The 15955-nt window shown below is 35.1% G+C and overlaps 12 protein-coding genes across 12 annotated transcripts; 7 read left to right on the top strand and 5 right to left on the bottom strand.

Annotated features, from left to right (window-relative positions):
• Window positions 1–3040: 3040 nt before the first annotated feature.
• LOC117149089 lies at window positions 3041–3653 on the bottom strand. Its single transcript, XM_033316737.1, has 2 exons — window positions 3361–3653; window positions 3041–3294 (listed from the first exon to the last, which is right to left on the bottom strand). Exons 1-2 carry the CDS (start codon window positions 3425–3427, stop codon window positions 3170–3172), a joined length of 192 nt encoding a protein of 63 aa, XP_033172628.1. The 5' UTR covers window positions 3428–3653; the 3' UTR covers window positions 3041–3169.
• A 732-nt stretch (window positions 3654–4385) lies between these two features.
• Window positions 4386–4870, bottom strand: LOC117149073 (immune-induced peptide 23). Its single transcript, XM_033316719.1, has 2 exons — window positions 4773–4870; window positions 4386–4710 (listed from the first exon to the last, which is right to left on the bottom strand). Exons 1-2 carry the CDS (start codon window positions 4828–4830, stop codon window positions 4415–4417), a joined length of 354 nt encoding a protein of 117 aa, XP_033172610.1. The 5' UTR covers window positions 4831–4870; the 3' UTR covers window positions 4386–4414.
• Window positions 4871–6467: 1597 nt separating this feature from the next.
• On the top strand, window positions 6468–6843 carry LOC117149082 (immune-induced peptide 1-like). The gene is made up of 2 exons (XM_033316729.1): window positions 6468–6606; window positions 6674–6843. The coding sequence occupies exons 1-2, from the start codon at window positions 6549–6551 to the stop codon at window positions 6751–6753; spliced, it is 138 nt and encodes a 45-aa protein (XP_033172620.1). The 5' UTR covers window positions 6468–6548; the 3' UTR covers window positions 6754–6843.
• On the top strand, window positions 6753–7116 carry LOC117149085 (immune-induced peptide 1-like). Its single transcript, XM_033316732.1, has 2 exons — window positions 6753–6895; window positions 6956–7116. Exons 1-2 carry the CDS (start codon window positions 6841–6843, stop codon window positions 7033–7035), a joined length of 135 nt encoding a protein of 44 aa, XP_033172623.1. The 5' UTR covers window positions 6753–6840; the 3' UTR covers window positions 7036–7116.
• Window positions 7117–7582: 466 nt separating this feature from the next.
• Window positions 7583–8113, bottom strand: LOC117149076 (immune-induced peptide 23). The gene is made up of 2 exons (XM_033316722.1): window positions 8029–8113; window positions 7583–7966 (listed from the first exon to the last, which is right to left on the bottom strand). Exons 1-2 carry the CDS (start codon window positions 8084–8086, stop codon window positions 7671–7673), a joined length of 354 nt encoding a protein of 117 aa, XP_033172613.1. The 5' UTR covers window positions 8087–8113; the 3' UTR covers window positions 7583–7670.
• A 937-nt stretch (window positions 8114–9050) lies between these two features.
• Window positions 9051–9477, top strand: LOC117149079 (immune-induced peptide 1). Its single transcript, XM_033316726.1, has 2 exons — window positions 9051–9183; window positions 9251–9477. The coding sequence occupies exons 1-2, from the start codon at window positions 9126–9128 to the stop codon at window positions 9328–9330; spliced, it is 138 nt and encodes a 45-aa protein (XP_033172617.1). The 5' UTR covers window positions 9051–9125; the 3' UTR covers window positions 9331–9477.
• LOC117149084 (immune-induced peptide 1-like) lies at window positions 9324–10000 on the top strand. The gene is made up of 3 exons (XM_033316731.1): window positions 9324–9358; window positions 9666–9779; window positions 9840–10000. Exons 2-3 carry the CDS (start codon window positions 9725–9727, stop codon window positions 9917–9919), a joined length of 135 nt encoding a protein of 44 aa, XP_033172622.1. The 5' UTR covers window positions 9324–9358; window positions 9666–9724; the 3' UTR covers window positions 9920–10000.
• Window positions 10001–10466: 466 nt separating this feature from the next.
• On the bottom strand, window positions 10467–11021 carry LOC117149075 (immune-induced peptide 23). Its single transcript, XM_033316721.1, has 2 exons — window positions 10913–11021; window positions 10467–10850 (listed from the first exon to the last, which is right to left on the bottom strand). The coding sequence occupies exons 1-2, from the start codon at window positions 10968–10970 to the stop codon at window positions 10555–10557; spliced, it is 354 nt and encodes a 117-aa protein (XP_033172612.1). The 5' UTR covers window positions 10971–11021; the 3' UTR covers window positions 10467–10554.
• Window positions 11022–12610: 1589 nt separating this feature from the next.
• Window positions 12611–13037, top strand: LOC117149081 (immune-induced peptide 1). Its single transcript, XM_033316728.1, has 2 exons — window positions 12611–12743; window positions 12811–13037. Exons 1-2 carry the CDS (start codon window positions 12686–12688, stop codon window positions 12888–12890), a joined length of 138 nt encoding a protein of 45 aa, XP_033172619.1. The 5' UTR covers window positions 12611–12685; the 3' UTR covers window positions 12891–13037.
• A 192-nt stretch (window positions 13038–13229) lies between these two features.
• LOC117149083 (immune-induced peptide 1-like) lies at window positions 13230–13563 on the top strand. The gene is made up of 2 exons (XM_033316730.1): window positions 13230–13338; window positions 13403–13563. Exons 1-2 carry the CDS (start codon window positions 13281–13283, stop codon window positions 13480–13482), a joined length of 138 nt encoding a protein of 45 aa, XP_033172621.1. The 5' UTR covers window positions 13230–13280; the 3' UTR covers window positions 13483–13563.
• A 96-nt stretch (window positions 13564–13659) lies between these two features.
• Window positions 13660–14258, bottom strand: LOC117149074. Its single transcript, XM_033316720.1, has 2 exons — window positions 14150–14258; window positions 13660–14094 (listed from the first exon to the last, which is right to left on the bottom strand). Exons 1-2 carry the CDS (start codon window positions 14205–14207, stop codon window positions 13685–13687), a joined length of 468 nt encoding a protein of 155 aa, XP_033172611.1. The 5' UTR covers window positions 14208–14258; the 3' UTR covers window positions 13660–13684.
• Window positions 14259–15256: 998 nt separating this feature from the next.
• LOC117149080 (immune-induced peptide 2) lies at window positions 15257–15685 on the top strand. Its single transcript, XM_033316727.1, has 2 exons — window positions 15257–15384; window positions 15447–15685. Exons 1-2 carry the CDS (start codon window positions 15327–15329, stop codon window positions 15524–15526), a joined length of 138 nt encoding a protein of 45 aa, XP_033172618.1. The 5' UTR covers window positions 15257–15326; the 3' UTR covers window positions 15527–15685.
• The last annotated feature ends 270 nt before the right edge of the window (window positions 15686–15955 follow it).

The following is a 15955-nucleotide window of genomic DNA, read 5'->3' as shown; positions in this document are numbered from 1 at the left end:
ATCGACTTAAAAAAAAACCATTTTGTTCACATATTTCATTTGATTTATACCAAAACTGCACGCTTTATATTCTCATTTTTTCATCTTTTTTTTCTTCGTTGTTGTTGTTGCTGTCTGTGTCGAGTATCCCATTTTGTAGCTACGAAAAAATCACATCTCGTGCGGCTCGTTTATTTTTCATTCCTGTTCAAATTATATTGTTGGCCAACAAAAGCAGCCAGCCTGTTGGCACACTCGTTGATTTCAGTTTCAGTCCTGTTTTGTTTGACTGACAGCGACACCAGCCACATACCAGCAGACCCATCCCAGGTCCCCTGAATCCGACCCAAGGGAACCCATCCAGGGACCATCCCATCATCCCAGCATCCGAGCATCCCAGCAATCGAGCATCAACATTAACGCGCTCCGTTGCCGCTCACCCATAATCCTTTCAATTTTTAAATCATTTTTTATGCCGACCTTTTCCCGTTTGCCTTTTTTGCGACCCTTTTATGCAGTCGTGCCTCGACTGCCGCGACCCTTGCCGCAAATATTTATGAAATGAAATGAATACGCTCGCATTCCCGGCGCTACTCTGATTGATGCCCACTGATGATGGCCAATGAGGAGCGGGTGAGATGGGTACGCCGGACAGGGCAGTATGGATGGCCGGTCACTTTGGAATCACTTTGGAGGAGCTTAACCAATCGACCGGCATCGTCTAACGACAATGACATGTTTATCCAGGCGGCATTCCAAGCCGATCATTTACACCTTTGCATCCCCATTCGCAATTTCATCAATTACAGCATTTAATCAACTCGTTAAGCCAGCTCCAGCGAGCACAAGGCTCTCAGTGCGCCACCTGTCGATAACGGTAAGGGGAGCAGGACACTGAGCGAAAAAGTTGATGTTGAAAAAAAAATATATATAAATAATTTGTATGGTGCTTCATAACTAAAAGCTAGTTATAAGGAGTTAGATATCAGCTTATGCATAAACACTTAAATATATATATATATATATATATATATATACTATATTTTATATTATATATTATATTTCTAAGCTTAAATTTGTTAAATTAAATATAAATATAAACTTATAGATTAAAATGATTAATAAATAAAAGCTTTTTTCCATGAAATCTGTCTACTGATAGAGCCAGCGAATCTTGACAATAAATAGATTGTATTTTACAAATCATACTTTGTTATATACGAATTATATATTATTATATATAATTTCTATATATAATTATTATATATAATTATTATATAAATTTCTCTCACTGCAGCAGCCTGCAGAGAAGTGGGGGGTGGCTTTTTGGGGCGTAGTCCGAGTCTGTGAGGTAATTACGAAAATGAAATCAGTCCGAGGTAAGCTGCATAATGCAGGCGCCCGAGGGCGGTGGGCCTGCAAAATTGAATGACCAGTTGATCGGCCTTGGGGGTGATGGTACTCCTGGTTGGATGTGGAAATTGCGGTGGGCTGCCTGAGGGGCGTGGTCGGGCAATTGTTTTCCGACCCCCTTCAGTGGTATGTAGTAGCCACTGGCCACATGTACCCTGCTCCTCGAATGAGGCGGAAAAGTTTCGGGCACATTCTGTGTTTGACAAAATTTGATTGCATATTTGGTTTCTCGGTCGATTTTACCAAGGGTAGGAAGTTGGGAATGCTTAATTAGATTGCAATGACATTTGCTCGAATAAATGAGAAAATGGTATATTGCATGAGTGAGGTAATCTACGTAAGAGCTTGTTATTGCATATTATCTTTTCTTTAACACACATGAAAAAGTTGTTTATTGCAATTATGTTAATGCTTAATTATCGAATATTTTCGCTATTGTTTCGTATCAACCCAAAAATTCCATTGCCTACAGAAAAATGTTGAAAGGAATGTTGAAGTACAAAGAATTTAACAAATATTCATTATTTTACAATTTAATCGTAATATAAATGTATATGCAATACGTTCTACTGGCATTTTCCACTTTCTGATCGCTGTAATTACTGAAAAAGTCATAATGGAAATACAAATAAAATGCAAAGCCACTTTCACTCGGTGTGCTCATATGAAAAAAAAAAAAAAAATTAAAATTTGTATGTGCAACTGTGCGTATGCGCAATGTGCCGTCGGCAAGCGAAACGAGATGAATGTAATTATTAAAAATTGAGTCCTTATCGGCAGCACACTTGAAAAATTCAATTAAATTCTTCATACCTTCGGAAAACGAAATTAATCAAAGTTACTGCACACAAAGATTCATATTTCAGTTGAAACGGGAGTGGCAGAAAAATCTATCAAGTGTTTGATTCCTTTCATGCTCCACTTGACATTGTTTTTCACCATTTTCTACCCAGCCAAAACTCAATATCCGCTGAATTAAATCAAAGACTAGAAGGACGAAGAGTTTTTGTGCGCGATAAAAAAAGAAAATCGTTTGGGGCAAATAAAAATCAAATTTAAAGCTCTGAGAAGCCCCTCGGAAACCCGTGACTTTCACCTCGGAAAGCAGGCCGAAATAAGTCTGGTAGGGATTGGATTGTTTGGCCACCCCCCGCAGTCCCACCCACATACAACTAAATGTCGCAATTTTACGAGTCAATATAAAGGTGCCTGGGGAGTCATTTACAGGCGCACAGCGGTTTGCCTTCGCTCGGTTTTCTCTTTGGCAATAAAACATCTCACAAAGGACACGGGTCACAGGACACGCGGAAAGCGCGGCACGTGGAAATGCCTTTGCCGCAAGGAAAACGAAAGAAAACACGTGTTCGACGTCCTGGCCGCGGGTGAAGCCAAATATGATGGCAATTTTTATGCCTTTTTGTTGAAATATTTCCACCAATGAGGCATAAAACCAGAAGCCAAAACGGAACTTTCCTCGAGCCCCACAAATGATTTACGACCACGGTCTTGAGTTTACGACAAATTTACGAGAACATTGCAATTTGGCTATTATTAATTTAGTACACTGAAGCAGTCAGGAAATGAAGAAGAATACCTTCAGCTTCGTTTTTAAACATTTCAAAGAAGCTTTTTAATCACAAAAACGGTGACACTTTAGCTTAATAGTTACTCCTTTTTATTTTATGCACACAAGCTAATACTTAGTATTTTAAATTAGTTTTTTTTTTAATTATTATGGCAAGTTGGAGTTAATTTATTTATATGACACATACAACATTTACCATCTTCGCGTAAATTTGATTGATAAGTGAGCCGAGTTTTTGGTGGCGCGTGCTGTGCAACCATGGCAATTTCCGTGAACTATAATGTCGCCATTTCGTATGGTAATCCTGGGAATTGTTCCTAAAATAAATAACATATATTATTATGAATATTCATTAGGATAAAGTTTATATATATGACACTTACGAGCATATCCAAATTCGACGAAGGAAATGAGCGCCAGTAGCGCAAACAAAATCGAAAAGCACTTCATCGCTGCGACAATTGAGACGATTCAATGACTGCGTTCGCTCAATTGCAGTGCGATTTATACAGTTGTATCTCTTCATCTCGGCGGTGAATAACACGGGAGTAACAGAAAATACCCTAGAATATTTTATAAATCTTTCGGTTTTCCATAAGCCCCCGCTCTTGATAACCTATCACACTCAACTGAGCATTTGGCTCGGAGGCAGTGCAGCTCAAAAGCTTTAGCTAAACCAGCTTATTATTTAATAAATATACTAAGTTATAGTTTTAATATGAGTGATATGACGTAGGGGGAATATTTCAGATATTTTGTATATTTTTTTTAGTTGTATAATAATCATAAATAATATGAAGTGCTTGACAAACTACACTAAGCATTTGTTAAAGCTTCCTTTTAAAATACTTTATATAATTTATGCAACTGATTTATATTATGAAGATGCTAATATTTATTGTGTAATTTTATTTTAATTGTAAAAATAATTTTCAGTGCATGTTAGTATTCAATTATTACCGAATACCGCAAATATTAATAAAGTTCAATGGAAGTAAGTATGTAAACTTGTATATTGCGTAAACAAAATTTTTTTGCCCGACCCATAAATAATGCTTTGATAAAAAGAAATGTAAAGGAAAAATTAAAATTTTTAATATTTAATAAAAAGGCATCATATGTATAATAATCGTAATAAACGAGTTTTTTTGATTTTATAATTTTTTTTTATTAGTTTTGATTACTTAACAGCTTTTATATCATTTTACTTTTAAATAATAAATGCCTGCCTCTAATAATCTTAAAAATCAGTTATAGAATTAATTTTCTGCAGAAAACTAAAACATAATCCAATAAATAAACCAATAAGATTATATAAACAATTACATGAAATAATTATACCAAAGAAATTTACCCATTTGAAATTTATTAATGAATTTAATGCCAGAAAATTGAAAAATGCGAGGTATTTTATGTACTAAACACAGTATAATTTCCTTAATCTCCACCCCCGCTGATGCTGCAGCCCACACAATCCTTATTGTGAAGGTAAGTGCCACCTGGCAGACGACCACTGTAGCCATCCGGATACCGGGTGCCACCGCGTCCTCCGCCGCCAGCGCCAGTTCGCCGGATTGGACCATCGAGAGCTCCTGGATATGCGCCAGGGGAATTGATATAGACCGTTCCCTGGCCCGGCCTACCCGTCCTGTAGGATTGGCCACCGACGACCACGTTTTCCGCCACCGGAGGACTGCAATCCTGGCATACTCCGCCGATAATCACATTTCCGGCTGCGGAGTAATAAAATAATAAGCGAAATTGTGGCATTGAAAGGGTCCCATCTGATTCTTACCCTTGGCCTGGGAAGCCAGGACGACGACAATTGCAAAGGACAGAATCAGGCACTTCATTCTCAATCTGGGTGCAAGACGAATCTGCTCGAGACACAGGGAATCTGAGAGCTTTTAAGCATTCCCATTCGCTTTGTTATGGAAACCAGATTGCAGTGTGGGCACAACCAAAGACACTAGAATAACAAATAGAATAATAAAAATAATAATTTTATTAATAAATAATAAAAATAATAATATTTCATAATAATATTTCATAAAAAATAATAATACGTAGTAGAAAATAAAAATTAATAAAATAAATAAAAATATGAAAACAGTTCGTTGCAAAAGTCATATCGTCAGGCACGAAGTGCGGACACAAGCACTCAACAATCATTGCCTTATTAATTTTTCTCACGCCGCAAGCTGAATACCCTAATGACAAGTATTCTAATATAAAGTCATTTTCGAAATTTATTTTGTGATGTACATAGATTCGTCTATTACTATTTCTAAGCTTTATTTAAATAATAATAACGTTGAGGCAATGCAAAACAAGAATTTTTCGCATGGTGCCAATTGATAAAAAATAATACAGATTTAAAGTCAACGAACTTCTAAGGTGAAGGGCATATTTTGTCAAATTTACAATACATGAGCATACGTGTGCACACATACAGTTGTATGCTATCACTGTATGCGTAGAAAAGAGCTGTTTGCTGTAGCGCTCTCCGCTCTTTCTCTCTCGAACAAAAACTCAAGAGAGCCTGGAGCCACCTCTAGAGCCACGGCCAAAAAATCGCGTGCCAAAAATTTGTATGGCCGTTACGCATCTTGTTATTCTAGTGTCTTTGGCACAACCAAGGGTGGATAGGTGCGGGATTCGCCCCAGAAACCAGTTCAAGTTACAGATAACTCTTGGCAGGGGTTTTCCAAAAGCCACCCAATCACCAAAGCTCATACTTTGTTTATTGCTAGGTAATAATCAAACGAAAGCTTATCTGTAAAATATAGAGTATGCAAAAAGCAGAAGATTGTTTTGATTTTTACATTCTAGCGCATTTTTATCATGTTTGTGATAAAATATACAGATTTTCATGCAATCAATAATTTAATATGTTCTTTCATCATTATATTGTTTTTTCTTGACAATTCTTTCAGATTGTATAAATATAAGAATATCCCCATGGCATATGTATAATTTGTTCGACTATTTTTACTATATTTCTTAATTATATTTATATATTTTTATAAAACTTAAAATATGATATTTCTTTAGTACTGCAGATTTTACCAATGATTTCAACGATTTGCCTGAAATTACAGATATCTTTTAAATTTTTTTGAAATTTGAAAAATTGCGGTTAATGTATATTTATAACAATATTTAAATATAAGCTAAGTAAACAATAATTTTTTAGAAAGTTTGAGTAAATTGTTTCCATTACCTCTTATCTATCTTCAAAAATAAGAAAGATTATTTCTGTATTAATTTTTTAAAAAATCAGTAATTTGATGTTTAGCTCAAGCAAATTTTTATTTGCTTGAGCAATAATTTATATAAAATACTTATAATTTATATAAATACGTAATTTTACCTTCTTTGAAGACTGCGTCTTAAGTCTGCCAATTAAATGCTTGTGTTTTTCCAAATACATCGCTTATCACTGATTCGTGGCTCTCTAATCCGACGCTCGACTATATAAGACCGGATCACACCAGTCGAGATCATCAGTTGAATCCAATCAACCAGTGCACTCAGTATCCAAAACCGGAGAAACTCATCCATAATCAATATGAAATTCTTCTCAGTCGTCACTGTTTTCGTGCTCGGTCTGCTGGCTGTGGCCAACGGTTAGTAAAACTAAAATAATTGAAATTGCGTACTTAAATAATTAACTAATAAATTATTATTTTCCAGCTGTTCCACTGTCGCCCGATCCAGGCAATGTGCTCATCAACGACGACTACATACGGTGCACTTTCCACCGTGGCAAGTAGGATGTTTCTACACAAGGATACGAAAAAGTTGATCGTTTGTCCGGTGTGTTCAGCTTATAAAACCGGATCTATTAATTGAAAATCAATATGAGATTTGCAGTCATCACTGTCTTTGTGCTTGGTGTTCTGGGTTTGGCCAATGGTGTGTATTAAGTAGATTAATTAGTTGATTCCTTAAGTAAGCAATCATCTTATTTTACAGCTGTTCCGCTGTCACCCGATCCTGGAGATGTTATCATCAATGGCGACTGTGTAAATTGCAATGTTCGCGGTGGCAAATAGAAAATATACAGCCCAAGGATTAATACAAAATCATTATTTAACTTTGTAATAAAAATTTAATAAAATAAAACCTAGATTGTAGTTGTATTAAATTTGCAATCATTCAAAAAAATTCTGGATTATAGATCGCTACACCATAAGTTTAAACAATCTTCGTTTTAAAATAAAAATGAAATCTTAGTGTCTCAATAATTTATTGACTTTATCCGCGTATATTGCAACCGAAATTTTTTTGCCCGACCCATAAATAATGCTTTGATAAAAAGAAATGTAAAGGAAAAATTAAAATTTTTAATATTTAAAAAAAAGGCATCATATGTATAATAATCGTAATAAACGAGTTTTTTTGATTTTATATTTTTTTTTTATTAGTTTTGATTACTTAACAGCTTTTATATCATTTTACTTTTAAATAATAAATGCCTGTCTCTAATAAACTTAAAAATCAGTTATAAAATTAATTTTCTGCAGAAAACTAAAACATAATCCAATAAATAAACCAATAAGATTCTATAAACAATTAAATGAAATAATTATACCAAAGAAATTTACCCATTTGAAATTTATTAATGAATTTAATGCCAGAAAATTAAAAAATGCGAGGTATTTTATGTACTAAACACAGTATAATTTCCTTAATCTCCACCCCCGCTGATGCTGCAGCCCACACAATCCTTATTGTGAAGGTAAGTGCCACCTGGCAGACGACCACTGTAGCCATCCGGATACCGGGTGCCACCGCGTCCTCCGCCGCCAGCGCCAGTTCGCCGGATTGGACCATCGAGAGCTCCTGGATATGCGCCAGGGGAATTGATATAGACCGTTCCCTGGCCCGGCCTACCCGTCCTGTAGGATTGGCCACCGACGACCACGTTTTCCGCCACCGGAGGACTGCAATCCTGGCATACTCCGCCGATAATCACATTTCCGGCTGCGGAGTAATAAAATAATAAGCGAAATTGTGGCATTGAAAGGGTCCTATCTGATTCTTACCCCTGGCCTGGGAAGCCAGGACGACGACAATTGCAAAGGACAGAATCAGGCACTTCATTCTCAATCTGGGTGCAAGACGAATCTGCTCGAGACACAGGGAATCTGAGAGCTTTTAAGCATTCCCATTCGCTTTGTTATGGAAACCAGATTGCAGTGGGGGCACAACCAAGGGTGGATAGGTGCGGGATTCGCCCCAGAAACCAGTTCAAGTTACAGATAACTCTTGGCAGGGGTTTTCCAAAAGCCACCCAATCACCAAAGCTCATACTTTGTTTATTGCTAGGTAATAATCAATCGAAAGCTTATCTGTAAAATATAGAGTATGCAAAAAGCAGAAGATTGTTTTGATTTTTACATTCTAGCGCATATTTATCATGTTTGTGATAAAATATACAGATTTTCATGCAATCAATAATTTAATATGTTCTTTCATCATTATATTGTTTTTTCTTGACAATTCTTTCAGATGGTATAAATATAAGAATATCCTCATGGCATATGTATAATTTGTTCGACTATTTTTACTATATTTCTTATTTATATTTATATATTTTTATAAAACTTAAAAGATGATATTTCTTAAGTACTGCAGATTTTACCAATGATTTCAACGATTTGCCTGAAATTAGAGATATCTTTTAAATTTTTTGAAATTTGAAAAATTGCGGTTAATGTATATTTATAACAATATTTAAATATAAGCTAAGTAAACAATATTTTTTAGAAAGTTTGAGTAAATTGTTTCCATTACCTTTTATCTATCTTCAAAAAAAGAAAGATTTTTTTGTATTAATTTTTTAAAAAATCAGTAATTTGATGTTTAGCTCAAGCAAATAAAAAAAAACAATAATTTATATAAAATACTTATAAAAAAAAGTCTGAAATATACGTAATTTTACCTTCTTTGAAGACTGCGTCTTAAGTCTGCCAATTAAATGCTTGTGTTTTTCCAAATACATCGCTTATCACTGATTCGTGGCTCTCTAATCCGACGCTCGACTATATAAGACCGGATCACACCAGTCGAGATCATCAGTTGAATCCAATCAACCAGTGCACTCAGTATCCAAAACCGGAGAAACTCATCCATAATCAATATGAAATTCTTCTCAGTCGTCACTGTTTTCGTGCTCGGTCTGCTGGCTGTGGCCAACGGTTAGTAAAACTAAAATAATTGAAATTGCGTACTTAAATAATTAACTAATAAATTATTATTTTCCAGCTGTTCCACTGTCGCCCGATCCAGGCAATGTGATCATCAACGGCGACTGCAGACTGTGCAATGTCCACGGTGGCAAGTAGGATGTTTCTACACAAGGATACGAAAAAGGACACAGTCTACAAACTAAAACACAATAGCTGTTACCATGTTTACTGAAATTATACAAAGAACTTATCAAACAAATACATAAAAATAGAGGATTCTACTTCCTTTCTCACTAAACAAAACATGCCAAGTTTTATTTTTAGAATTTACGAACTAATCAAAACAAAAAGTATAAATATATATTTTCTACGAAAAATATATTGTCAGCTGCTATCAATCGCTCTCATCTTATATTGCACTTGATTCATTTCGAGATCCGACTATATGCTATATAAGATCGGGTTCCGTTAATCGAGAGCATCAGTTGTAGTTGATCGTTTGTCCGGTGTGTTCAGCTTATAAAACCGGATCTATTAATTGAAAATCAATATGAGATTTGCAGTCATCACTGTCTTTGTGCTTGGTGTTCTGGGTTTGGCCAATGGTGTGTATTAAGTAGATTAATTAGTTGATTCCTTAAGTAAGCAATCATCTTATTTTACAGCTGTTCCGCTGTCACCCGATCCTGGAGATGTTATCATCAATGGCGACTGTGTAAATTGCAATGTTCGCGGTGGCAAATAGAAAATATACAGCCCAAGGATTAATACAAAATCATTATTTAACTTTGTAATACAAATTTAATAAAATAAAACCTAGATTGTAGTTGTATTAAATTTGCAATCATTCAAAAAAATTCTGGATTATAGATCGCTACACCATAAGTTTAAACAATCTTCGTTTTAAAATAAAAATGAAATCTTAGTGTCTCAATAATTTATTGACTTTATCCGCGTATATTGCAACCGAAATTTTTTTGCCCGACCCATAAATAATGCTTTGATAAAAAGAAATGTAAAGGAAAAATTAAAATTTTTAATATTTAAAAAAAAGGCATCATATGTATAATAATCGTAACAAACGAGTTTTTTTGATTTTATATTTTTTTTTTATTAGTTTTGATTACTTAACAGCTTTTATATCATTTTACTTTTAAATAATAAATGCCTGTCTCTAATAAACTTAAAAATCAGTTATAAAATTAATTTTCTGCAGAAAACTAAAACATAATCCAATAAATAAACCAATAAGATTCTATAAACAATTAAATGAAATAATTATACCAAAGAAATTTACCCATTTGAAATTTATTAATGAATTTAATGCCAGAAAATTAAAAAATGCGAGGTATTTTATGTACTAAACACAGTATAATTTCCTTAATCTCCACCCCCGCTGATGCTGCAGCCCACACAATCCTTATTGTGAAGGTAAGTGCCACCTGGCAGACGACCACTGTAGCCATCCGGATACCGGGTGCCACCGCGTCCTCCGCCGCCAGCGCCAGTTCGCCGGATTGGACCATCGAGAGCTCCTGGATATGCGCCAGGGGAATTGATATAGACCGTTCCCTGGCCCGGCCTACCCGTCCTGTAGGATTGGCCACCGACGACCACGTTTTCCGCCACCGGAGGACTGCAATCCTGGCATACTCCGCCGATAATCACATTTCCGGCTGCGGAGTAATAAAATAATAAGCGAAATTGTGGCATTGAAAGGGTCCTATCTGATTCTTACCCCTGGCCTGGGAAGCCAGGACGACGACAATTGCAAAGGACAGAATCAGGCACTTCATTCTCAATCTGGGTGCAAGACGAATCTGCTCGAGACACAGGGAATCTGAGAGCTTTTAAGCATTCCCATTCGCTTTGTTATGGAAACCAGATTGCAGTGTGGGCACAACCAAAGACACTAGAATAACAAATAGAATAATAAAAATAATAATTTTATTAATAAATAATAAAAATAATAATATTTCATAATAATATTTCATAAAAAATAATAATACGTAGTAGAAAATAAAAATTAATAAAATAAATAAAAATATGAAAACAGTTCGTTGCAAAAGTCATATCGTCAGGCACGAAGTGCAGACACAAGCACTCAACAATCATTGCCTTATTAATTTTTCTCACGCCGCAAGCTGAATACCCTAATGACAAGTATTCTAATATAAAGTCATTTTCGAAATTTATTTTGTGATGTACATAGATTCGTCTATTACTATTTCTAAGCTTTATTTAAATAATAATAACGTTGAGGCAATGCAAAACAAGAATTTTTCGCATGGTGCCAATTGATAAAAAATAATATAGATTTAAAGTCAACGAACTTCTAAGGTGAAGGGCATATTTTGTCAAATTTACAATACATGAGCATACGTGTGCACACATACAGTTGTATGCTATCACTGTATGCGTAGAAAAGAGCTGTTTGCTGTAGCGCTCTCCGCTCTTTCTCTCTCGAACAAAAACTCAAGAGAGCCTGGAGCCACCTCTAGAGCCACGGCCAAAAAATCGCGTGCCAAAAATTTGTATGGCCGTTACGCATCTTGTTATTCTAGTGTCTTTGGCACAACCAAGGGTGGATAGGTGCGGGATTCGCCCCAGAAACCAGTTCAAGTTACAGATAACTCTTGGCAGGGGTTTTCCAAAAGCCACCCAATCACCAAAGCTCATACTTTGTTTATTGCTAGGTAATAATCAAACGAAAGCTTATCTGTAAAATATAGAGTATGCAAAAAGCAGAAGATTGTTTTGATTTTTACATTCTAGCGCATTTTTATCATGTTTGTGATAAAATATACAGATTTTCATGCAATCAATAATTTAATATGTTCTTTCATCATTATATTGTTTTTTCTTGACAATTCTTTCAGATTGTATAAATATAAGAATATCCCCATGGCATATGTATAATTTGTTCGACTATTTTTACTATATTTCTTAATTATATTTATATATTTTTATAAAACTTAAAATATGATATTTCTTTAGTACTGCAGATTTTACCAATGATTTCAACGATTTGCCTGAAATTACAGATATCTTTTAAATTTTTTTGAAATTTGAAAAATTGCGGTTAATGTATATTTATAACAATATTTAAATATAAGCTAAGTAAACAATATTTTTTAGAAAGTTTGAGTAAATTGTTTCCATTACCTTTTATCTATCTTCAAAAAAAGAAAGATTTTTTTGTATTAATTTTTTAAAAAATCAGTAATTTGATGTTTAGCTCAAGCAAATAAAAAAAAACAATAATTTATATAAAATACTTATAAAAAAAAGTCTGAAATATACGTAATTTTACCTTCTTTGAAGACTGCGTCTTAAGTCTGCCAATTAAATGCTTGTGTTTTTCCAAATACATCGCTTATCACTGATTCGTGGCTCTCTAATCCGACGCTCGACTATATAAGACCGGATCACACCAGTCGAGATCATCAGTTGAATCCAATCAACCAGTGCACTCAGTATCCAAAACCGGAGAAACTCATCCATAATCAATATGAAATTCTTCTCAGTCGTCACTGTTTTCGTGCTCGGTCTGCTGGCTGTGGCCAACGGTTAGTAAAACTAAAATAATTGAAATTGCGTACTTAAATAATTAACTAATAAATTATTATTTTCCAGCTGTTCCACTGTCGCCCGATCCAGGCAATGTGATCATCAACGGCGACTGCAGACTGTGCAATGTCCACGGTGGCAAGTAGGATGTTTCTACACAAGGATACGAAAAAGGACACAGTCTACAAACTAAAACACAATAGCTGTTACCATGTTTACTGAAATTATACAAAGAACTTATCAAACAAATACATAAAAATAGAGGATTCTACTTCCTTTCTCACTAAACAAAACATGCCAAGTTTTATTTTTAGAATTTACGAACTAATCAAAACAAAAAGTATAAATATATATTTTCTACGAAAAATATATTGTCAGGTGCTATCAATCGCTCTCATCTTATATTGCACTTGATTCATTTCGAGATCCGACTATATGCTATATAAGATCGGGTTCCGTTAACTACATCAGTTGTAGTTGATCGTTTGTCCGGTGTGTTCAGCTTATAAAACCGGATCTATTAATTAAAAAACAATATGAGATTCTTTGCAGTCATCACTGTCTTTGTGCTTGGTGTTCTGGGTTTGGCCAATGGTGTGTATTAAGTAGATTAATTAGTTGATTAGTTGATTAAGTAAGCAATCATCTTATTTTACAGCTGTTCCGCTGTCACCCGATCCTGGAGATGTTATCATCAATGGCGACTGTGTAAATTGCAATGTTCGCGGTGGCAAATAGAAAATATACAGCCCAAGGATTAATACAAAATCATTATTTAACTTTGTAATACAAATTTAATAAAATAAAACCTAGATTGTAGTTGTATTAAATTTGCAATCATTCAAAAAAATTCTGGATTATAGATCGCTACACCATAAGTTTAAACAATCTTCGTTTTAAAATAAAAATGAAATCTTAGTGTCTCAATAATTTATTGACTTTATCCGCGTATATTGCAACCGACGCAATCACTGTTGCGCACCAGGGTTCCGCCGGGATAGCCACTGGAATCGATGGTGGTTATGCCAGATCCTGCCCAGCCTCCGCCTCCACCCCTTCCGGCAGATCCGCCCAAATCGATGTACTGACCACCGCGCGACTGACGCTTCGAACGCCTGCCAATGTATTGAGTTCCTCCAGCCGATTGATGCAGTGACCAGCCACCGGCCAGGTCAGCATCATCATCATCGTCATCCCATGATGGGCGACCGCGGGATGGAGGTGATCTCGAGCTGGGCCTGGCTGTGGTCCTACCTCCACTTCCTTTTCCACTTGTCGGCTTGTGCGTGGTGGTAGTCGTTTGATCATGGGAGCAGTTCACGCACTTGCCATTGATGGTCACCTTGCCACCTGAGAAGAAGAAGGGTTAATATTCAAGGTAAAACCTTTTGGCCTTCAAACCGACCGTGGACAAAGGCCAACGTGGCCAAGATCAAAAGCGCCAATAACGTCAGGCTCTTCATTATGAGGCTCTCTAAGCTGATTGATCGCCGTCGCCCTCTTTTATAGCCGCGCCGATTAGCTGAGATCGATAATCTAATATATAATGTATACAAATTTAAAACCGATCTGGCTGGAATTGAGTACACCTTTGTTTTAAAACAAAGCTGAACTATTGACTGTTGCCTGCATAGGAGATTAAAGGAAATAAGCGCTTTTCAAAGTGTAACAATAAATTATCATATTTTTTTCAAATCAATACCGTTTACAGCGCGGCTGATGCAATTTTTTTTCTAGTCATTTATTATAGATTAAATAAATAGAATTTACCAAATGGTTCCTGAGTTATAAATTTTTTTTTAAATACTATTATATAAATATTATAAATATTATTCCATCAACAACTTATCATATATTTATTGTTCACAAGAAGATATGAATGCTTTATCTCTAGATGACTAGATTACTATTTGAACTTCGATTATTATTATTATTTAGAAACATATTCAATAGTAAGTTTGATGAACTCGTTTTTAAATGCAAGTGTATACCTGTTAATTTAATTTGTAGCACGTGCAGACTTTGTATTCAAAATGTTATAAGCCGGTTTCATTTCTATATTGAAATATATGCAAAAATATTATTATTGTTTGTTTTAATTTTTGCCATTTCCAGGTGCATGCGCTTCAGATTGAGCTAAAAAACAGCAACAAACTTTGTTTGTAAACAAAACAATAAACAAATTATTCAGTTCTTAGGAAGCAAGGCAAATGATTGAAAGGTATATTGAACTGCAACTATTTTAATACTTCTAAGAACTTCAATGGTTTTCACTCGAACATTAATGCGGTATTTGCTTCTACCTGTTGGTTCACATAACTCGCCCATAAACACCGGACTGGAATTTCCAGATTTAAATACGCAAAACAAATGCTATTGAACGCTCAACTTTCTGTGTTTTCCCAAGCGCCATCGATTCGATGGGGGTTATCAGAGGCCTCCGTCCCACCAATGCACATGTGCTGCTCCAAGATCCCAGGCTGAGCTATATAAGATCAAGTGGAACTAGCCAAGAGCATCAGTTGAATCCAATCGATTGCTTGCGCATTTAGCAGCCCAAAGCCACAACAACCAGAATCAATATGAAGTTCTTCTCAGTCGTCACCGTCTTCGTGCTCGGTCTGCTGGCTCTGGCCAACGGTTAGTAATACTATATTTTACTGCTATTTGATTACTTAATTAATTATTTATATCTTCTGCAGCTGTTCCCCTGTCGCCCGATCCAGGAAATGTGGTGATCAACGGCGACTGCAAATACTGCAATGTGCACGGTGGAAAGTAGGAAAGTAATCGCCTAAAACTCGAAGATGGGCCAAAACTTACCTCAAAATCAAAACACAATATTTATACCCTCACTCTTGTACTAAAATGAAAACTAGTAGTAAAAAACATTACCAAGTACAAATAAAATGAAGAAATAAAACTATTTACGTTTTTTAAATATCTTGCAGCTATTTTAAACTTCAGTATCTAAATAAGAAATGTTCACTAAAACATTTAATTCAAATAATTTAAATGCAAAAATATGCCAAATATATGCAGACATGTATATTTACATATTAAATATAATATTTAAATATATACTATTGAAAAAACTTTCTAAAGCTTCAAAAGTCTCGCCTTTCATGATGAACTTTATTGGACATTACTCATCCGCACTGTTGCACACCTATTAACCTCTTATTATTTTATTGGTATTTTTAATATTATT

The sequence above is a fragment of the Drosophila mauritiana genome, unplaced genomic scaffold, assembly GCF_004382145.1.
Source record: "Drosophila mauritiana strain mau12 unplaced genomic scaffold, ASM438214v1 U_130, whole genome shotgun sequence".
Lineage (NCBI taxonomy): Eukaryota > Metazoa > Arthropoda > Insecta > Diptera > Drosophilidae > Drosophila > Drosophila mauritiana.
This window is presented reverse-complemented; position numbering and strand designations above follow the sequence as displayed.